Here is a 23754-nt window from a genome sequence, read left to right as displayed (position 1 = left end):
GATTTGGGGAGTGACATTACCCATGTTCTTACCGAGAATGCCAACAGAAGAGATGGGCCGTGCCAGTGCTGTTTTCCAGGATGCTCCAGAGGGAGTGGACCACTTATTTGTGGTCCTCTCCGCCAAGAAACAATATTGCAGGGCTCTAGCCTGCCCTGATCTCTGAAGGTACACATACAGCTCCTCTTCCTTCTTGATGCCCACCTCATAGGGATACTGGACAGCGGCCTGGACTGCACGGATGGAAGTCTCCTGAGAAAGGCACCCAGGGTGCTGCTTCCGCATCTTCCGAAGGGCTTCACTGAAAATGGTGTCCATGTTGGACAAGCTCTGGATCGGCTTGTTGTAGATTCTACGGGATTCTAGAGATTGATCTGAAAGAAACAAGAAAGAAAATTTGGAAATGTTACATATACCAGGGGAATATGTGTATATAGCAATAGTAATAACTTGTTCAAATTCAAAATATGAAATTAAATACTATTCATCAAGATATTTAATGTAACACTAATACCAAAATCTCTGACATCTTTGCAACTTAGTCCCATTAGATAGAATTTAATAGATTCAAAGCAATTTCCACTTACCTAATTGAGGCATAAAAGTTACACTTTCTTTTTACTTCAAGGCCAAGATAATATTATGATAGATTAATTATATCAATCTGCCAGTGAGCTTAAGGAAAATCGTTCTGAGTTAATGATATTTTAGGTTCAAAATAATTTTAACTCCATGCTTAACAGTAACAAAAACTTTAAAATACCTAGAAAAGGAGACAGTGTAATATCGGCACAAGGATAGAGATACAAATCAATGGAGAGAATTGAGAGTTCAAAAATAAATCCTTGTAATCACTGCCAATTGATTTTCAACACAGGTGCCAAAACAATTTAATGAGAGAAAGGAGATGCTGCGGACAACTGGATAGCCACATGAAACAAACAAACTTAGATCCTTACCTAGCACCATATATAAAAATTAATTCAAAGTGGATCATAAATCTAAATTGAAGAGCTAAAACTATAAAATTTTCTAAAAAAAAAAAAAAGAAAAATCTTTATGACCTTTGGTTAGGCAAAGTATTCTTAGCACAATCCATGAAAGAAAAAAATCAATAAGTTGGACTTCATCAAAATTAAAGACTTTTGTACTTCAGAGAACACCATTAAGCAAATGAAACGAAATGAAATGAAATGATAAACCATAGACTGGGAGAAAATATTTGTGTGGTAGGCAAAATAACACCCTCCCCAAATGTCTACTTCCTAATCCCCAGAACCTATGAATATATTACCTTACATGGCAAAGAGACTCTACAGATGTGATTAAGGTTAAAGACCTTGAAATGTGAAGATTACCGTGTATTATCCAGGTGGGCCCAATCTAATTACATGAATGCTTAAAAGAGGAGAGCCTTTCCCAGCTGGAGTGAGACAGGAAGAGTCAGAGAGATGCAACACAGGAAGGACTGGCTCCATGGATGACAATCTGGCTTTGAACATGGTGGAAGGGGGCCAGGAGCCAAGGAATGCAGTGACCTCTAGAAGCTAGGAATGGCCATCAGTTTACAACCAGCAAAAACACGGAGACCCTGGTCCTACAACACAAGTACTGAATTCTGCCAACAGCCCGAGTGAGCAGTAAACAGATTCTCCCTTAGAGCCTTCAGAAAGGAGTGCAGCCGCTGACACCTGGGTTCAGTCCAGTGAGACCCCTACCAGACTCCTGACCTACAGATCACGAAGTAATACATTTGTGCTGTTAAAACTGCTGAGCTTGTGGTAATTTGTTATCAAGCAGTAGAAAATGAATACAATTTGCATACAGAGTATCTAATTAAGTATTTGTATCCAGAGTATATAAAGACCTCTTATGACTCAATAATAAGAAGGCAAACAACTCAATTTTAAAAGGGGTAAAAACTTGAGTGGATATTTCACCAAAGAGCATATACAAACAGCTAACAAGCAGTGAAAAAACGTTCAGCATCATTAGTCATTAGGGAAAGGCAGATTAAAACCACAATGAATGTGGTAGGCAGCCTCTAAGTAATGGGATGTCGTTTCTGAGATTAAATGACAAAAAGACTCTTGCTCTCTCACTTGCTCACTCTGAGGGAAACAAGCTACCATGGGTGAGCTGCCCTCCAGTGAAGCCCATGAGGCAAAGAACTGAAGGAGGCTTTCAGCCAACAGCCAGTGAGGAACCAAGGCCTTCAGTTCAACAGACCAAGAGGAACTGAATTCCACTAACAGCCACTTGAGTGAGCTTGGAAGCAGATCGCTCCCCAGTCAAGTCTCCAGGTAGATACAGTCCCCCCTGCAATACCTTGAATGTAGTCTTTTGTGAAACCCTAAACCAGAAGGCCTAGCTAACCACACCCAGATTCCACAGAAACTGTAAGATAGTAATTGTTTGATTTTAAGCAAATAAATTTTGGGATAATTTGTTATGCAACTATAGATAACCAACACAGACCCACTAGAAGGACTATCATCAAAAAGACATGACACAGAATGTTGGCGGTGATGTGGAGTACCTGGAACCCTCGTGCGTTGCTTGTGAGAATGTAAAACAGTACATTCACTTTGAAAAACAGTTTGGCAGTTTCTTAAAAAGATAAACATAAACTTACTGTTCGACCCAGCAATTTCACTCCTAGGAATCTACCCAAGAGAAATGAAAACATATAAAACTTGTATGTGAATACTCACTGCAGCATTATTCATAGTAGCTCAAGACCAAAAACAATGTGAATATCCAACTGATGAACGGATAAAGAAAATGTGGTATAGCCATACAATGAAATACTATTCAGCAATAAAAAGGATCAAACTGGACTCCCCTGGTGGCGCAGTGGTTAAGAATCCACCTGCCAATGCAGGGGACACAGGTTCCAGCCCTGGTCCAGGAAGATCCCACATGCCGCAGAGCAACTAAGCCCGTGCACCACAACTAATGACCCTGCGCTCTAGAGCCTGAGAGCCACAACTACTGAGCCCACATGCCACAACTACTGGAGCCTGCGTGCCACAACTTCTGAAGCCCGCATGCCTAGAGCCCGTGCTCTGTGACAAGAGAAACCACTGCAGTGGGAAGCCCGAGCACCGCAACAAAGAGTAGTCCCCGCTCACTGCAACTAGCAAAAGACTGTGCGCAGCAATGAAGACCCAATGCAACCAAAACTAACTAACTAACTTAATTAATTAATTAATTAATTAATTATTTTAAAAGGGACTTCCCTGGTGGCACAGCGGTTAAGAATACACCTGCTGATGCAGGGGACACAGGTTTGAGTCCTCATCCAGGAAGATACCACATGCTGCGGAGCAACTAAGCCCATGTGCTGTAACTACTGAGCCTGTGCTCTAGATCCTGCATGCCACAGCTACTGAAGCCTGGGTGCCTAGAGCCCGTGCTCTGCAACAAGAGAAGCCACCGTAATGAGAAGCCCACGCACCACAATGAGGAGCAGCCTGCACTCACCTCAACGAAGACCCAACACAGCCAGGAAAAAAAAAAAAAAGGATCAAACTAATGATACATGCTACAACACAAATGAACCTTAAAAACATTATGCAAGCTGAAAGAAGCCAGATGCAAAAGATTACATATTGATGTGATGTAATTTATTTTAAATGTCCAGAAGAGGCAAATCTATAGAGACAGAAAGATCAGCTGTTGCCTAGGGCTGGGGGTGGGAGTGGGGGTAAGCTGCAAAAGGGCAGAGGGAACTTTTGGGGATAGTGGAGAAGTCCTAAAACTGATTTATGGGGATGGTTGCGCAACTCTAACTCAAAGGCAAATTATGCCTCATCAAGGCTGTTAAAAAATATCTAGCAATGAATTTGTTAAGAAAGGTACAAGACCTTTACGAAGGCCTATATAACATTTTATTGAAGAACATAAAATAATACCTTAATAAAGAATGACCCCATGTCCCTGAATATAAATATTTAATAGCATAAAATAAATATTTTCCATATATTATATATGAATTTCTAGTCAGAATCCTTGTGGTCCTATTTTTTAAAATAACTCAAAAGAATTATTTTAAAGCTTACATAAAAGTATAAATGTGTAACAAATTTATTTTTCCTAAAATAGTTTTCTAAAATAGTATTCCAGAAACTGTTTCCTAAAAAGTGCTACTATCTCTTAAAAAATAAGGCAATATATCAAAAATGTACACCTTAGTTAATTAGACCAGAAACCTATCAGAGCTTACAAAGCAGTTTCACTATAAAAAGACAGATGAATGTGAGCCAGTCTGGCATTGGTATGTTACTATGTGTCCAAGGGAGAGTAAGGTTTGGATATAATCATGTGCACAAGGAAGAACTGTATCTGTGAGGCATTGTATAATCTCAACCTTTTTTTTTTTTAACCTAGTTGGCAAGAACATTTCCTTAATGCTTGATTACTATGTAGAATTGAAAAGAATGGATTTTTTTTTTTTCTTTTGCGGTACGCTGGCCTCTCACTGTTGTGGCCTCTCCCGTTGTGGAGCACAGGCTCCGGACACGCAGGCTCAGCGGCCATGGCTCACTGGCCCAGCCGCTCCGCGGCATGTGGGATCTTCCCAGACCGGGGCACGAACCCGTGTCCCCTGCATCGGCAGGCGGACTCTCAACCACTGCGCCACCAGGGAAGCCCAAAAGAATGGATTTTTAAATTAATGCTTTCCCATATGATATAAGAATAAGATTCAGGAAAGGAGGCAAGATGATGAGTAGCAGCATGTGGTCCTTGTTATTGTTGGAAAAACATGAACTCTACCCAACAGGCTACCAACTACTTGCTCAGTTAACCAATGAGTTACCCAATCCTTTATGGGAAGGCAAGCTCAGTGCAGAAGGATGAAGACCTTTCCAGGGCCTACAGCTGATTTAATTCCCTGGTGGCTCAAAAGAGAGACAAGAACAGACAGTGGGGAGAGGACAGTGGGTAGAAGACAAGTGGAAGAGGAAAGGAGGCAGAGCTGTCAGTGTTGTGGCATCTGACAACAGGTGGCTGTTGCATTCTTTCCTGGGACAGAGCATAGTTGGGTTTGGGATATCTTAGAGCTGGATCTCTGTCCTTGTGACACTACCACCAGCCCCACCATGACAGGGGCTGATTCTCAACATCATAGCACACATCAGGGTTATTTGAGGAGTTTAAAAAGTTTGGATGCCCATGCCCCACTGTGAACTCAGTTAAGAATCTTTAAGGGTGGGGCCTGGGCATGAGTATTTTTTTTTTAAATTCAATAGTTGATTTTGAGGTATAGCCTCTGGGAGGGCCAAGAGCAGAGCATATGTCAGCCACTGTATCAAGGACAGCTGTAACTCCTGGCAACTCTAACCTGGGCCAGAGATTGAAAAGAGATGAGAAAGAAAAAAAGGAAGAAAGTGGTTCAGTGGTTAAGACTTCGCCTTCCAATGCAGGGGGTGCGGGTTCGAACCCTGGTTGGGGAGCGAAGACCCCACATGCCTTGAGGCCAAAAAACAAAACATAAAACAGAAGCAATATTGTAACAAATTCAATAAAGACTTTTTAAAAAAATGGTCCATATCAAAAAAATCTTTAAAAAAAAAATAAGGAAGAAGAAAAAAACTGAATAGTGTGCAGTAATTTTAGCCAATTGGCATGTTCCTAGTATTCTGGGGATACTCAGAACCTCTGAGACTACAGACGCACATTTTGGGAGCTCCCCAGAGCACTTGTTCCGACCAGCCTAGGGCCAAACTAAGCACATCCACTGGAGAGTGCTGGATCAGGGCACAACCATTAGAAGGTTTTTTCCTGTCAATTTCCTATTCCTTTTGTTCTGTGGCTGTAACTGAAGGATGCTATTGTCTCAAAACTTCATTTTATTACTACAAAATATATTCAGAATTTCCACTTTGGGTCTACAGGTATGGTGTTTTCAAAGTGTATTTCTTATACAGCTGGTAGTTTTAGAGTCTTGGTAGTTTTAAAGTCACTCAGCTGTAACTACATAATAAGAGAGGCAAGTGTGAGCAGGTCAGCACCAGCATTAGCTGCCAGGAACATGGGAAAGTGAAGAACTAATTAATGATTCAAATATGCTTATAATTGAATTCTTTCCCTGACCCATTCACATTTTTTCTTAATTCTTTGAAGTTTTCTAAGGCAGAAGTTTTAATTAAAAAAATAAAGGACTCACATGCCCAAAGGAAGAAAAGGAGGTGATTATTTTCCCTCTTTCCTTTCTAGTAAACTAACAGGAAGAGATTTTCTCTGCCTAGGAAAAAGAGAGACATAATGTGCAGTTTACAGAAATGGTTTCCTAAGACATAATGGACTCTCTTTTCTCTAACTCTCATAAACAATAAGCTGTCTCTCTCATAGAAGGGCTGCAAAGGACAAACAGAACAACTGCATTTTTCCAGGCTTGGGGGGGTCCCTAAAGAAGTGGGGTACATAAAAAAGAAGCCCAGTTTAGACGTGTGCTCAGGCTTCCTAGGTACGGCAGTGTCACTCTGCTTTTGTGAAACATGTTTATATAAATGTTCCCAGACAGTAAAAATAAATTACAAAGCGCAAAAGATAAAATGAAGAGAAAGACAGATGTAACCACTAAGATTTTTTTTTAAGCCACAAAATCTAAACAGATCAAGATCTTTGGGCAGAATAAGAATCGCTAAAAATGGCTAACACAGCCCAGTGCAGTCATAGTAACAGGACCAGAGTTCATTACAGGGACAAAACCAGAGCACTGGGTTCCTGAGTTGAGGCTCCCACTTGGATGTCCCCTGTGCCCATCTTTGACTAACAGTACACATTTTCAGCTTCATGCCAGAATCATGCACGTGGGAACAAGGAGTTCTTACTCAGTTTGGGAACAAGCAGTCTGCTGGCCAAATGCAAATAAATAGCATTTTACAGGACCCTCCCCTCCCCAGTTTAGCCAAAGCAATCTGGTTTGGCCAAGTGATTTTGAATTGCTCTGCTAAATCCATTGCACTGCAGTAGTCTAAGAGGCTTCATGTAACAAAAGCATTAAGATACATGAAGCTAATTAACTTCCACAGACAACTCTCCAGGATGCGTGTTAAGTTTATAGAGAAATTTGCAGCTACTTCCCAAATCACATTTTTAGATATATATGTTAACCTCCTACAATCCCCTCCCACCCATAACTGGCTCCAAAACTGCTGATTGCAACATTGACCATTGGAAATTTCCTTCCTTCTCAACTTCTTTATTGGATGTGGAAACTAAATAAGTGCTCTTAATCTTTTCCTTTTGTTATTTTTTTAAGTCAACATTTCAGCAGTGGGGGTGGGGGTAGTGATGCGGAGTGAGAATAGGCTGAATTAATGGAATATTTTTACAAATGGAAAAAGAGAATTCAAAAATTTTACAGGTACTTTTAAAACTGAGATATAAATCACATCAGTAAAAGTCACCATTTTAAAGTTTGTTAATTCAGGAGTTTTTAGTATAATCACAAGGTGTGCAACCATACATGTATGTTTTTTAAACATGCAGAACTGATTTACTAATATCTTTAAGACAGCAAGTAGTGTTTGCATGTAAAAAGTCAAAGCTAGGAAAAGTTATCTCCATTCTCACTCTTGTTCTCTGTACATCAGTTGTTCTCAAAGTGTGGTCCCCAGAATACAGCATCAACATCGCCTAGGAACTTGTTAGACATGCAAATTGGGACCCATCCCAGATGTACTAATTCAGAAAGTAATGAGTGGGGTCCTATAATCTATGTTTTAACAGACCCTCCAAGTGATTCTGATGCACAGTAACGTTTGAGAACTGTTCCTCTAGATCAAGACAATTGCACTAGCTTCACTAGCTGTAGATTTGTAAATGCACATATATTTAACATCTATATATATATTTTTTTGCAGTACGCAGACCTCTCACTGTTGTGGCCTCTCCCGTTGCAGAGCACAGGCTCCGGACACACAGGCTCAGCGGCCATGGCTCACGGGCCCAGCCGCTCCGCGGCATGTGGGATCCTCCCGGACCGGGGCACGAACCCGTGTCCCCTGCATCGGCAGGTGGACTCTCAACCACTGTGCCACCAGGGAAGCCCTACATCAATATATTTTAATAAAAAATATTTTATATTTATACATTCATATTTATAATAAACATCAGTACTATTTATATCATATATTTATAAAAAATATCTATTATAAAACATAAATATACATTTTTATAATAGATTTTTGTGAAGCCTGTCCTTCAAATCAATCCATCAATTTTGTCTGCCAAATAACCACAGTCTAACAGCTATATTTAAAAGCAAACAATGGAAAAAAAGAAAGGAAAAGCACAAGACCTCAAATGAAAATGAAATGCAAAATATGTAAGCCTAGCTAAGCTTCACATTTTGTAAGATAGTAAGTGTAAATGTAGATAAGATTCTCTGAGCTAGTCCTTCATTGATCTGCCCGATTTCTCTACCTTGTATCTCTAGCGTTTATCTATTACAGGGCAGCACCAAGAAATCATAGGATTCTAAACAGTGGAACTCATTTTTTTTTTTAAAGTAAAAGTTCCAGAGTTTTCCTTGGGATTCTAAACCCTAAACCTCAAAAGAGACACAGGAGAGCTGCCCAGGTTGTAGCAAGACAAAAAAAACTGGAGCCCATAGGGTCTCAGAACACGGTTTGAAATCAGCTTATTTTGTTGAAACATTTCCTTTCATTGATGAAGAAAATAAAGCCCCCAAAGCTGATTTGTTAGGGTCCATATAGCTATAGGTTAAAATTATAATCCAGGCCTCCTGACATCCAATCCTAAACCTATTTCTCTACTAGACTGTACCCCTTCCATACTGGCCAGGCATCCCTTTTTCCTTTGGATAAATTTAATGACTCAGATAATAGGAAAAGATAAACATTAAAAAAAAAACAAAAACAAAGGTCTTCTCTACTTACCATCCAAATACAACCACTGTTAAAAATCATATCTCCTTGTTTTTTTTTTTCTGTATGTAAATATGCATATGAACACACACACATTTGTGCAACTTCCTATCTGGTTGTTTTTTCTACTTAATATTACATGTAAGCATTTTTCCAAGCTCTTCAATTTCCTTTAAAAATGGAAGTTTTAATGGCTGAATGGGGTTGCTTCACTGAGATCTATCATCTTTTATGCAATTAATCCCTTAGAATTAGACATTTGAGTTGTTTCCAACATTTTATAATGATAAATAAAGCTTCAGTGAGTATCACTGTATACAAATCTTTGTGTACTTCTGTGATTATTTCTGTGATAAACGCCTGAGAATAGAAATAATAAGTCAAAACATAAGAATAAGCTTCAATACATGATTGCCCAATTGCCGTCTAGACAGGCAGGATATACTACAAGCTGTTTAATAAGTGCTTATTTAAATTCAATCTGAGCATATTATTTTTTCTATCTTTGCTAATTTGCTTGGAAAAAATTAGTGTCTTTCAAATCATGAATGGTTTTATATTAATCACCAAGTTTAAAAAGCATTTAAGAATTAAGCATATACTTACTATATGATCCAGCAATACTACTCTTAGGTATTTACTCAGGAGAAAGGGAAATATAATGTCTGCAAAGACTTGTGTACACCCATAGTGAAAACAACCTAAATGTTCATCAACTGATAAAAGAATAAACATATTGTGGTATATCCATACTATGGATTATTATTCAGTAACAAAAAAAGAAAAAAAAATTAATACATGAAAGAACATCATGAACCTCAAAAACATGCTAAGTGAGAGAAGCCAGACACAAAGGACTACATGCTATATGAAATTCTAGAAAACAAAACTATAGTAACAGAAAACAGGCCAGTGGTTGTCTGCGGCCAAGGGCAGGGGAGAGGCATGACAATACTATTTAGGGTGATAGAACTATATCTTGATTGTGGCAGTGGTTATACAACTGCAAATGATTACAGAAATTCATCGACCTCTTCATTTAAAATGGGTGAATTTTATTGTATGTAAATTATACCTCAAGCTGGAAAAATCAAAACAAAAGCAAAAATCATTTAAGAAATTCTGAGGGGAAAACAACTTATTTTCATTTTTGTGTATTTTCTTTAAATTTTTGTCTGTCACAGACCTACTAGAGAATGGACTTGAGGACATGGGGAGGGGGAAGGGTAAGCTGGGACAAAGTGAGAGAGTGGCATGGACATATATATACTACCAAACGTAAAATAGATAGCTAGTGGGAAGCAGCCGCATAGCACAGGGAGATCAGCTCAGTGCTTTGTGACCACCTAGAGGGATGGGATAGGGAGGGTGGCTGGGAGGGAGACACAAGAGGGAAGAGATATGAGGACATATGTATATGTATAACTGATTCACTTTGTTATAAAGCAGAAACTAACACACCATTGTAAAGCAATTATACTCCAATAAAGATGTTTAAAAAACAACAACAACAAAATTTTTGTCTGTATTCATAATACTCTATGTAGCTGTAAGTATAGACTATATGTAAGTTTGTATTTAGACATTTTTATATCACAATTTTACATTTCTACAAAGTTTTCATGATTATCATTTAAAATAGTTATACATAATTGTCCAAAGCCCAGAACCATTCTCCTATCGTTAACAGGTAAATTACCAAATTTTAAAGCAAATGATTCCTCCTCAATATTTGGATGCCACCAAGTGGACAAACTGTAATATTACTTAGATTGAGTAGACCTTTTTATAAATTTAAAAAAATAACAATTTAGTGTTTAAAACTTTAATGTAAAATTAATTTTTAAAACTAAATAAATTTTAGTAATTAAAACAGATCATTTTATAAGTGTACCAGACCATGATGCTCGTCTATTTCTTGTAGTAACTTAACTCTCAAATCTAATATCTCTGGAAATCAGTCAAAGAAAAGAACTTCTGTCAAAATCAGGGCCTTTACAAACTAAAACTACAGGTGTAAATGATAGACATGGGTCTCTCTTAAGCCCCAAACCAAAAACCATTTAGGGACCTACAAATGCAAATAGCCTTTGCTGTAGGCCAAATGACTTCCAACAAAACAATAAGTGCTTCCAGGATGCACAATGAAACCAGTGATGAAACTGTGGTGAAGATTATCTGGAAAGCAGAGAAAGACAGCAGGAAACTCATTCCCCTTTGGGCAAAGCCTTGCTAACTCTCTTTACAGTCACCAGTATTTTCTCCTTACAGCTCCTGGCCTTTCCAGTTCAAGCTTTTGCTATTGAAATGAAACAGTAACTGGTTAGAGCCACAAAAAGAAAGATTATTTCAGGGAAGTGTTTGGTCCCTGCCAGGGTGGACAAAAGAAGGACTTTTTCAAAAGAAGCCTTTGAATGACACCTAGCCATTACCTACCACCAACTGTGGGAGATGAACACTCTGCCTATAGCCCAATATTCCTCCCAATTATTTTTTCTGATGCACTTTAACCCTCTCCATCTTGCTGCCAACCTCCATAAATCAAAAAGAAACATTTATTTAAAAAAAGAAATCTAGGAATGCCACTCCAAAGAACTCTTAAAGGAATGTCATGAGTCCATAAAGTGAGAAACCAGTGAGAGAGAGAAAACGTAGCTCACTGAGACAGAACCATGGCTTCATTGTGGTAAATTATAGAGCCTGTCTTCTAATGGCTGAAATGTTTGTTTGCTTGGTTTTTCTTAAATTTTAGTTATGTTTCTTAATAGAAGATACACTCATTCAATAAAAATTCAAAAGGGACAGAAGAATAAAAAGGGACGTCTACTTTTAACTGCTTCTGCTGGCTGGTCAGCCCCATTCCCAGAGGCAACCATCAATCCTCTCTTGTGAACAGTTACAGAAGTATCCTATACAGAGACAGTTACATATATACACTCTCCCTATATAAACATTCAATCCCATCCCCCCTTTCTTGTTACACAAATGCTGAACCACTGTACACAATGATGTGTTTTTCATTTAACCATACAATACATCATGGCATTCATACCATGTCAATACATAGAGTTTCTCATTCATTTTAAAACTGTATTTGCAAATGAAGCAACGGACAAAGGACTAATCTCCAAAATATACAAATAGGTCATGGAGCTCAATATCAAAAAAACGACCCGATTAAAAAATGCGCAGAAGACCTAAATAGACATTTCACTAAAGAAGACATGCAGGGCTTCCCTGGTGGCGCAGTGGTTGAGAGTCCGCCTGCCAATGCAGGGGATGCGGGTTCGTGCCCCAGTCTGGGAAGATCCCACATGCCACAGAGCGGCTGGGCCTGTGAGCCATGGCCGCTGAGCCTGCGTGTCCGGAGCCTGTGCTCCGCAACGGGAGAGGCCACAGCAGTGAGGGGCCCGCGTACCACAAAACAAAAAAAAAAAAAGAAGACATGCAGATGGCCAAGAGGCACATGAAAAGATGCTCAACATTACTGATTATTAGAGAAATGCAAATCAAAACTACAATGAGGTATCACCTCACACCAGTCAGAATGGCCATCATCAAAAAATCTACAAACAATAAATGCTGGAGAGGGTGTGGAGAAAAGGGAACCCTTTTGCACTGTTGGTGGGAATGTAAATTGATACAGTCACTGTATCAACCTCCAGTATGGAGGTTCCTTAAACAACTAAAAATAGAACTACCATATGACCCAGCAATCCCACTTCTGGACATATACCCTGAGAAAACCATAATTCAAAAGGACACATGTTACCAAATGTTCATTGCAGCACTATTTACAATAGCCAGGACATGGAAACAACCTAAATGTCCAACGACAGATGAATGGATAAAGAAGATGTTGTACACGTACACAATGGAATATTACTCAGCCATAAAAAGGAACGAAACTGGGTCATTTGTAGAGATGTGGAGTCTTGTCATACAGCGTGAAGTAAGCCAGAAAGAGAAAAACAAATATTGTATACTAACGCATGTATGTGGAATCTAGAAAAATGGTACAGATGAACCTATTTGCAGGGAAGGAATAGAGACGTAGATGTAGAGAATGGACATGTGGACACAGAGAGGGAAGGAGAGGGTGGGACGTATTGGGAGATTAGGGTTGATATATACACTACCATGCATAAAATAGATAGCTAGCGGGAACATGCGATAAAGCACAGGAAGCTCAGCTAGGTGCTCTGTGACGACCTAGATGGGTGGGGTGGTGGGGGGCAGGGAGGGAGGTTCAAGAGGGAGGAGATATAGGTATACGTATAGCTGGTTCACTTCATTGAACAGCAGAAACTAACACAACATTGTAAAGTAATTATACTCCAATTAAAAAAAACTGTATCATATTCTATTTGGATGTACCATAAAATATTTAAGGAGTTCCTTATTAAGATGGACATTTAACTTGTTTCCAATTTGTGCTAGTTTTATTATTATCTTCTTTACCTGAAACTCTTTGGGCAAATTTGATTGCTTCTTCAACCGGATCTGAGTTCACAATTTTATCTAGAATACCCAGCTTAAGAGCTTCATTTGCCGAAATATGTCTTCCTAAAAGAAAACAAAACAAAACAAATCAAAGAACAATGTGAGATTAAACCAAAAACATCACTCTCTCTAGTAGGAAAATTCACTTGTCCTGGGTATAAACATCTGTTACTAAATAAACAAGCACCATGCTGACTGTTACAGTGGAAAGATTACTGCAGAGGTAATCAGAAAATTTGGATTCAAGTTCCAGCTCTACCTTGCACTATTTGTGTGAACTGTACTAGGACCACAATTTCTTCGTTGGTGAATGGCAAAAATTATGCTTACCTTGGTAATTCTGAGTATTAAGTGAAAATAATACATTTTCCTTCTATAAATCTCTATTAGAAGCACTTTATGAACTATAAATCTATATAATAATGAGGATTTATTGTTTGATAATAATAGAGATAAGAAATAACAGAGGTCGTAGCAGCACAGCAATAGCAATACTATCTGTTCTTATACTAGCATACACCATGGGCTGCCATTGATTACGAACTGAGCTCAAACACAAATATAGTTGGATAGACAGGGGAGAAGAATTATTAAGTTGATATCACATAAGTTATAATCAAAATTTCACAGGAAAAGTGGGGTGGACCTCTGCCATTTTTTGGCTACCCAGCATCTCGACCCTCCCTTAGTTTGTGGAATTGCTAATGTGTGAGCTTTGGAGCTGAAAAGGAAGCTAAAAAAGAAACAGAGATGATCAGACAATTGTTCCTTCAGACCTGGCACTACGGTGTGTCCCATGATCCCAAGCTTGGCAAACTGAGTGCTCAACTGAGGGTTTTTAGCTGGAGTGAGTAACACTAAGGAACAGCAACAGCGTAAATCTCACTGCACAGGTGGTGACATCTAGTGTCTGGTGGCGGCGGTGCCAGGAGCATCTACCATCCACTAGTGGCACTTGGCAGCCTCTGGTATAGACTGGAAGCTCTACGAGGTTACAGAAGTTTGATGAGGGTTTGCATTACTCCCACATTCTCCAGCAGGCATAGATACGTAATTTGATCTGCACACTCTGAAGCAGGAGGTTAAGGGATATAAGCTTCCCTCACCACAGGGTCAGGAGAGAGACAGCGACACATTGCTTGCTTGTTTACCAGCACCATCTGGGCTTCTGAAGAGCAATCACCAAGTCAGTCTTGCTGGCAACAACTTCATGGTCTTTGCTGCTCTTACAGAGTGTTGGTGGTTGCCATCTCTGAGACAAACCCTCCATTCCCAGTTCTTATTAGTGCTTCGGAGAGCTACCAATGGCTTTTCTTGATCAGATTGATAATTCAATGATTTGGGGCAGGGGTCACTCTGTAACAGCAATATTTGGGCAGTTTTCTGGAAATGCCTTTGAAAACAGTCTTCCAGATCTCCGCCTGGGGTGAGGAGGGCAGTGGAGGGTGGGCAAGTGGCTTCAAGGGTGAAGTCTCCTCTGTACAAAATCACTTGAGTGAGGGGTGAGTGAATCAGACTCTCTAGGTTAAGGGGCCCAAAGGGACACGGAATGGAATATGAAAACCTGGGTACTAAAAGGATCTTTGGGGCAACTGAGCAGGGGAAACATGAGATGTCCACAGGATGAACTGAAAATTCCGTTAGCTGTAATGTTTTCTTCTGACCTGGATTTCACAAAAGTTGGAAGGACCACTACTGTTCTTACGGAGTCAATGAGATTTCAGGTACTTTTATTCTGTTTCAAGGACCTGAAGACACAGCTCTGTATATCCAACCCAAATCCTCATGCTGAGATTTAAACTTGTTCTTTCTTGTGCTTTCTTGTTCTTTCTTGTGAGTGTAGATAATAACCACTGTCCAATCTAATAAAAGCCCTCCCTAGATCTACTATAAAGAGACTGGGGCAACTGAAGTTGAGACTTCTCCAAGCCAGGTAATCTCAATTCTTGCCAATTTTCTTTGTGGCTTCTTTTCCAAGCTTTAGAAAAAAATTTCTACATGGAACCCTTTCCAGATGCCATTTTAAAGTCCCCTTAAAATTGTACAGACTACTTAAAAAGATAGGTGTCCAACAAAGATGTTAAAAAATAAAATAAAATAAAAAGATAGGTGTATGATTCCAATGTTAGCTTTCTTCTAATTCACTGTGACCTTCTCTATGCAAATCAAAATCTATCATATTCTTACTATTTTTACCTCTTTTCTTCATCATGTTAATAATAGTGATATTTCTATAAGCAGCAGTGCTTTGAAAAAGGTGAATCTTAGTTCACTTTATTTCTTTTTGTCAAAGAAGCCAGATTCCTGCCTGATTTCCTCCAAGATATTCTTGCCTTTCAGGCTTAATACTGAAAGCAGGAACACACAATTCCTCAATATTCCCCCACATGCTTTAATTTCTATAAACCTTAGAATTTACAGACTCATTTCACCCTATTATGATTTCCCCATATATATATATATATATATATATATATATTTTTTTTTTTTTTTTTTTTTTTTTTTTTTTTTTTTGCGGTACGCGGGCCTCTCACTGTTGTGGCCTCTCCCGTTGCGGAGCACAGGCTCCGGACGCGCAGGCTCAGCGGCCATGGCTCACAGGCCCAGCCTATCCGTGGCATGTGGGATCCTCCCGGACCTGGGCACGAACCCACGTCCCCTGCATCGGCAGGCGGACTCTCAACCACTGCGCCACCAGGGAAGCCCTCCCCCTATATTTTATGCTGCTTTGCTTCCTTTCTATTTTGTCTTTTGCAGAATTAACCCTCTCATGTGCTTTGAATTTCTGTAGTATGTTGGGTTGATTGTAAGCATCCTCTTATGAATTCTGCATTAGGTACTTAAAATAGTTCACATTCTTAAAAGTGTACTTATCATACCACTGTAAATTAAAGCAATTTCTAATCTAATTTATTGAAGAGAAGAAATTTAGTTTTTAACTCCCTTTTCATGCTCTAAAGAATTTATAACATCTCCCCATTTAAAGGAGGAAAAAGCCATTTTAGACTTTAGTCTAATTATATATTAGTAACTGTATAAATTTTACACTAGTAATTATATATTAGTAATAATATAGACTCATTACTTTCTAATTTGGACCATGTGTGCACAGTTTTGTATTGTGGTTTCTGTGTCAAAACATAAGTGTATTGGGGCTTCCCTGGTGGTGCAGTGGATAAGAATCCGCCTGCCAATGCAGGGGACAAGGGTTCGAGCCCTGGTCCGGGAAGATCCCACATGCCACAGAGGAACTAAGCCCCTGCGCCACAACTATTGAGCCTGTGCTCTAGAGCCCGAGAGCCACTACTACTGAGCCCGTGAGCCACAACTACTGAGCCTGCGCGCCTAGAGCCTGTGCTCTGCAACAACAGAAGCCACCGCAATGAGAAACCCGCACACCACAACTAAGAGTAGCTCCCGCTCGCTGCAACTAGAGAAAATCCCACAGACAGCAACGAAGACCCAACGCAGCCAAAAATAAATAAAATAAAATAAATAAATTTATTTTTTTAAAGTGTATTGATTAGCAGTTCTCAAATTTTTTAGTCTTGGGACCCCTTTGCACTCTTAAAAATTATGGAATACGTCAAAGAGCTTTATTTTATAGGGGTTATTTCTATTAATATTTACTATATTAGAAATTATAACTGAGAACTTTAAAAATGTATCTTTATTAAATCACTTTAAAATAACCATGATAAACCTATTACATATTAACATAAATAAATTTTTATGCAAAATAACTCTATTTTCAAAATTTTAAAAATTTAGTAAGAAGAGTGTTGTTTTATATTTTTGCAAATTTCTTTAATGTCTGGCTTAACAGAAGACAGTTGGATTCTCATTTCTGCTTCTGCATTCAATCTGTTTTGATACCACATGGCATACAATAACCTCTGGAAAATTCCACTGTATATTTGTGAGTGAATGAGAGTGGAAAAGGCAAGCAATATCTTATTATTATGAAAATAGTTCTGACTCCCTGGACCCCACCCCCACCCCCTGCCCCCCATACACAATAGTCTTAGGTACACCTAGGAGTTCCTGGGCCGCACTTTAAGAATTCCTGACTTAGACCACATTTAAGACTGTATAGCATCTTAGTATACGAATGTTCCATACGTTGAGAATTTATTTGTGGCTGGAGTGATTTTAGCTGTTTCAAGAGTAACCTTTTGTTGTGTTTTGTTTTTATCCTTTGGAAGCTTGCAGGAGTTTATTTCGTGGAAATTTAAAATCTTTATCAAAATACAAGGCATTGACATCTTATCAGTTTTTCCAGGAAAATGAGGTGCTTACTAAAGCACAATCTCTGATTCCTTTATGTATCTGAAGAGATTCTTCTATTTTTTCCTATGGTTATTGCTTCTCCCCTTTTTGCTTCGTGCTCTGGGAGCTTTTATTATTCATAGCAGAGGCCTCTATTATAGACCTCTCATGTCTGCTGCCTTCATTTACATTTTCTGTATTTTTTTTAGAAATTCTTCTGAATTCTATAAACGTGTGTCTATCCTCTATGTTGCTGATTCAGTAGTCTGTTCTATTGCATCTTTTTTTTATTGCTTCAAAGTTATTTTGGCTAATGTTTTGATTTTAAACAGGGTGTTCTTATTTAATAAATAAAATATTTTCTTTTCTAATTTAGAATATTGTGAGTTTTCTAAGGTTTTTTGTTGCCTTTAATCTGTTTCAACAGACTCACATTTATGTTTCATTTTTCTAATGACACAGAATATTTTCATAGGTTTTTTTTTTGGTCTGTTTTGTTTGTCTTAGTCATGAAGTAATATTTGCCGATATTTATTATTGCTGACTGGGAGCCCTAGGTATTAAAACTCACCCTTAACATCTTGTTCGAGTATAGAGAAAACCCACATGGACCTAACTAAATCTGAAAGACTGGCAGGATAAAGATGCCATTCACAGCTTCTTCCCCAGTACCCTGGGTGGCAAGAGGTACCTCATCAAAGACTAGAGTCTGAGGGCATCCCTGTCCTGGGAAAGATCATAAAGTAACTATGGGGCTGAGACAAAGCTCTATGAGAATAGAGAAGAGGCTTTCTATGCTGTTCAGTGAAAAAGAAAGACGGGACCTAGAAAATAACAGCAGAAGGAACATCAGGGCACTGTAGTTTTCATCATTTGACTGGACAGAGAACGTCAGGGAATGAACTGCATTGTGCCCAAGCGTGTGTTTTGTGGCTACTGCTAAAGATTCAGTTGTTTTCAGGTGGCATTTTAAGGGAATTGTGGAGAAGCAGTGGTTGTTGTAATTGTTCCACTTTCCAGAATTATCTCTCTTATGGTTTTCAGAAGAGCAGAAAAGGTTAGCTATTTATTAATTTAATCTAAATTTATTTACTTATTAATTTCCTATGGGGGCAGTGCCTATAGAGCTGGTTTTTTTCTTCATTAACATCAGTAGGGAATCTTCAACTTTCAGTAACAATTTTTTAGCATCCCTTCTTAGGAAAAAAAATGTTTTCCAGAAGCAAGAGTCTTAATATCATCATTATTAATGGCTACTGTATTAGTTTCCTATACAGATTACCACAAACATTGCATCTTAAAACAGCACACATTTATTATCTTAGTTTAGGAGTCAGAAATCTAAAATAGGTCAGCAGAATTGTGCTCTTTCTGGAGGCTCTGAGAGAGAATCTGTTCCTGGGCTTTTCTAGCCTCTAGAGGCTGCCTACATTTCTTCTTCTCTTCCTCCATCTTCAAAGCCAGCTGTGTATCATCTTCTCTCCCTCCTGCCTTCCTCTTCTAAGGACGCTTGTGATAAATTGTGCCTACCTAGACAGTCTAGAATAATCTCCCATCTTGAGATCCTTAATTTAATCACACCTGCAAGGTCCCTTTCAAATGTAAGGTAATATATTCACAGGTTCTAGGTATTAGGACGTGGACATCTTGGAGAGAGGCATTATTATGCCTACCACAGTTACCATTTATAAAATGTCTCCTCTGTGACAGGTACTATACCAGAAGCAAGTCATGTAATTTCATTATTCCTTATATAACTATGTGGTTGTTTTACTGATGAGAAAATGAAGACTGAGAGAAGTTCAGACAATCTCCCTTCTAAATTTCAGGCCAGTCTATCCAACTGTCTACCTGACACCTCAAGTTGGATGTCAAACCTTAACATGTCCAAAACTAAGGTCTTGTGATTCCTCCCTACAACCTGCTCTACCAGCAGAATTCCCCTTTTCTCAGTAACGGCGCCATGCTTCCAGCTGCTGAGGCCATTAGAATCATCATTTTCTCTCCCCTTTCCCTCACCTCTCACATTCGGTCTGTCACAAAATACTGTTGGCTCAAAATATATCCAGAATTTGACCATGTCTCACCATTTACATTGTTACCACTCAGGTCTAACCTCCCGTCATGGCTCCCTTGGATTATTAAAGCAGGCTTCTAATCAGTCTTCCTATTTCTGGCCTTACTCCAATTAATATATTTTCAGTAGCCAGGGTGATCTTTTAAAAAACATAAGTGACAGCATGTTTGTTAGTTTTCTGCTCAAAACACTCTAACGCCTTTCTACCTCATTCAGAAGAAAAGCCAAAGTTCTCTCTATAATCTTCAATTCCCTACCTGATGTGACTTCACCCCCTACTACTCTTCCCCTTACTCACCTTACTCTAGCTTCATTGACCTTCTTGCTGTTCTTTGAAATTTCCAAGTATGCCCCTACCTCAGGGCTTGGTATTTGCTATTTTCTCTGTGTGGAATATCTTCCTCCAGATATTGGCATAACAAGCTTCCTCCATCCTTCAGGTATTCACTCACATTCATTTTGTAGGAAAGCCTTTCCCAACTATCCTACCTAAAATATTACCCAACCCCCAGCCCTATCATTTTACATTTCCCCTTTCTGCTTTATGTTTTCTCCTTAGCACTGATCTCCATCTAACCTACCATGTATACTACTTACATAATAGGTAGGCATGGAGTTTAAGAAGAGTATACAGTGTGGTAGCTGGTCTACAAAGTGACCTGCCATGTGTTTGACCTCTAGGTATTCAAGTTCCCCTCCCAAGTTGGATAGGGAAGACTTGTATAATCAATAGAATAGTTCAGAAAAGATGGCACGTGACTCCAAAGCTAGGTCATAAAAGACATTGCAGTCTTTGCCTTGCTCTCTCTTGGATCACTCACTCCAGAGGAAGCCAGCTTCCATGCTGTGAGGATATGCAGGTAGCTCTAGAGAGAGGTCCATGTGGAGTGGAAATGAAGCCTCCTGCCAACAGTCAGCAGCAGCCATCCATGTGAGTGCGCCATCTTGGAAGTAGATCTTGGAAGTAGATCCTCCAGCCCCAGTCAAGTTTTCAGATGACTATGGCCCCAGTCAGTATCTTGACTGCAACTTCATGAGACACCTTGAGCTAGAACCCAACTAAGCTGTTCCCAAATTCCTGACCCACAGAAACAAGGGAAGAAAAACACTGCCAATCAAACCACAACTCACAATGAATGTAAGAGGCGTCCTGATTTCAAAGATGTGGAAAACACTGTGCATTTTTGAATTGATCATTATTGTTATTGTTGTTGTTTTCTGTATATAATGTCCATAAGGGCAGGAGTTTTTGTAGGTTTGATTTACCTCTATAGTCCCACTGCCTACAACAGGGACCAGCACACGAGAAAAAATTAAACAGCTGCTGCATGAGTGAATAAAACTTAATTTGTACACAAGGCGTATTGTTTACATGTGGTACAGCTGGGATTCAAGCTCAGGTCTTTGATTGTAAAGATTGTGCTCTTTTTATTGACCATTCTTTGGGATATAGTCTATTACCAAGATCCTCATCTTATTTTTACTCAATCCTCCTCTTTCACTAAAGTCAGATATGGGAATAATAACATATAGCTAACACTTTTTACCATGTCTAGGACTGTTCTAAGCACATTGTATGCATTAAGGTGTCTAATCTTCACCACACCACCATATGGTAGGTGCTATTGTCATAAACATTTATGAGGAAACTAAGGCACAGAGAGGTAAAGTGTCTGGCCCAAGGCCTCATTAGTTCCACCTGTTTGGAGTACATATGTATGTTCTTTCATCCAGCCTCACTTTGACTGGCAATATCTTTCTATGTCTTATCATATTTGGTAAATTCAGGGTCTCTAGATGATTTCTAGTGTTGCATTGTTCACATTCCCTATTGAAAGAGAAAACTTCTATTTGAAGCTAACACCTTATCACCTGGGAAATGAAAAATGCAGTCATTTCCAAACTAAAATTTGAAATCTTTCCTTGGAAATTCTGGTTTTAATTCTTGCTTATATTATAATTTCTAAATTATATCTGAATATAATGCACCCTATGTGAAACCAGTGTCTATGAGTAGACACTTAAATGTGATTAGGGCTTTGTATATACTTTCATTTAGAAAGCACTCACATTTGCTCTTCATGGTAACTTTTGAGAAGCTCTCAGAAAAGGCATTCTTTACATTTAAAGATGAGAAAATTGACATCAAAGAAGTTAAAGTATCCTCTTAAAATTACATGGGTAGGGAATGGTCAAGCCAGAATGTTTCTAAATCCTAGTCCAGTTCCTCACATTGAACTAGACAGACATTGGCAGGGTTAGTACTGACCTGAGGTAATTAAGTCAAGTGCAGCAGGAACTCCAATAAGTCTGGGGAGAAGCTGGGTTCCTCTTGCACCAGGAAGGATTCCTAGTGTGACCTCTGGGAAGCCAACTTGAGCCTATCGAAGATTGAAGGCATAAAGGTCATTAGAATGAGATGATATATTCAGAGTCAAGGCAAGCATTCCTCTGGGTTTCTCACATCCTCAAAAACATTGCTGTATAGAATTCAGTGAGAGTTTCTACAGAGAAAATTAGTGCACACCCTCTCCTTTAATTAATAGCATAAATAGAGCTGTGCCATCCCTAAGTCTTCATGTTGAAACACATCCCCAGCTTCTTACACAATTCTTCTCTGACTCTATTATTCACAGAATGGAAAAAAATAGTTGCTAATAATATATGTGGAATATATAAAGAACTTTTATAACTCAATAGTAAAAAGACAAATGATCCAATTCAAATGGGCAAAGCATCTGAATAGACATTACTCCAAAAAGATACAAATGGCCAATAAGCACATGAAAAGATGCTCAATATCATTAGCCATCAGGGAAATGCAAATCAAAACTACAAGGTACCACTTCATGCCCACTATGATGGCTATAATAAAAAAGACATACAATAACAAGTTTTAGAGAGTATGTGGAGCATACAAAACCCTCACACATTGCTGGTGGGAACGTAAAATGATGCAGTCACTTGGGAAAACAATTTGGCAGTTTCTCAAAGGTTAACCATAGAGTTACCATACGACCCAGCAATTCCACTCCTCTATATATACCCAAAAGAAATGAAAACATGCCCACAAAAAACACTTGTGCAAAAATTTTCATAGCATCATTGTTCATAAATCCAAGAAAGAAGAAACAATCCAAATGTCCATCAAGTAATGAATGAATAAAGAAAATGTGGTATATCCATAAAAAGAAATATTCAGCCATGGAAAGGAATAAAATACTAATGACATGTTACAACACAGGTGAACCTTGAAAACAATGCTAAGTGGAAAAAACCAGACACAAAAGACAACATATTGTATGTTTTCATTTACATGAAGTGTCTAGAATAGGCAAATCCATACAGACAGAAAGTAGATTAGTAATTGCTAGGACTGGGGGAGAGGGAAATGATGGTTTACTCCTAAAAGGTGTGAAGTTTCTTTTGAGGGTGATGAAATATCCTAAAATCAACTGTGGTAATGATTGCATAACTCTGTGAATATACTAATATACCGCTGGACTGTACACTTTAAATGAGTGAATTATATGGTATATGAATTATATCTCAATGAAGCTATTATAAAAAGAGAAAGAAAGAAAGAAAGAAAGGGAGGAAGAAAGGAAGCGAGGAAGAAAGGAAGGGAGGAAGAAAGTCAGGCAGCAACCTCAGTCCAGATGAGAGGGTGAGATTGAGACCTTAATCACATGTCTCTCTTGGCCTTAAAAGTGGCCAAAGCTCTGTTAGGCATTTTCCAGGTATAAGGATGGGAGGAGGAGGGTACTTAAATACAGACTGCCATTTGCCCAAATTGTGATGCCAACAGCTCCAAAATACCTGGAATGTTTGAGCCTCTCTCACATGAGGCTTTCCTAGCAGTTGATCACCATTTTTCCCACCAGTGGTCATCCCTATCCCCTGACTTACTATTGCTTATAACTTAGATCTGCACTCAGTGTGCAGAAGGTCATGGTATTAGGAACACAGAAAAAAGAACACTTAGGATATGTGTCTTTATTTATA

At 38.8% G+C, this 23754-nt stretch overlaps 1 protein-coding gene across 2 annotated transcripts in view; it reads right to left on the bottom strand.

Moving 5' to 3' along the window:
• Positions 1-23754, bottom strand: part of EHHADH (enoyl-CoA hydratase and 3-hydroxyacyl CoA dehydrogenase) — a 50373-nt gene that overhangs the window by 14534 nt on the left and 12085 nt on the right. For both annotated transcript variants that reach the window (XM_029214177.1, XM_029214178.1), the window contains 3 exons: positions 22019-22130; positions 13362-13466; positions 33-374 (listed from right to left, as the gene is read on the bottom strand). In XM_029214177.1, the coding sequence (XP_029070010.1) occupies positions 33-374; positions 13362-13466; positions 22019-22130 (559 nt within the window). The remainder of the gene's footprint in view (positions 1-32; positions 375-13361; positions 13467-22018; positions 22131-23754) is intronic.

The sequence above is a fragment of the Monodon monoceros genome, unplaced genomic scaffold, assembly GCF_005190385.1.
Source record: "Monodon monoceros isolate NGI ecotype Baffin Bay Population unplaced genomic scaffold, NGI_Narwhal_1 Super_Scaffold_11, whole genome shotgun sequence".
NCBI lineage: Eukaryota > Metazoa > Chordata > Mammalia > Artiodactyla > Monodontidae > Monodon > Monodon monoceros.
The sequence above is the reverse complement of the archived record's forward strand: the minus strand, read 5'-3'. Positions and strand labels throughout refer to the sequence as shown.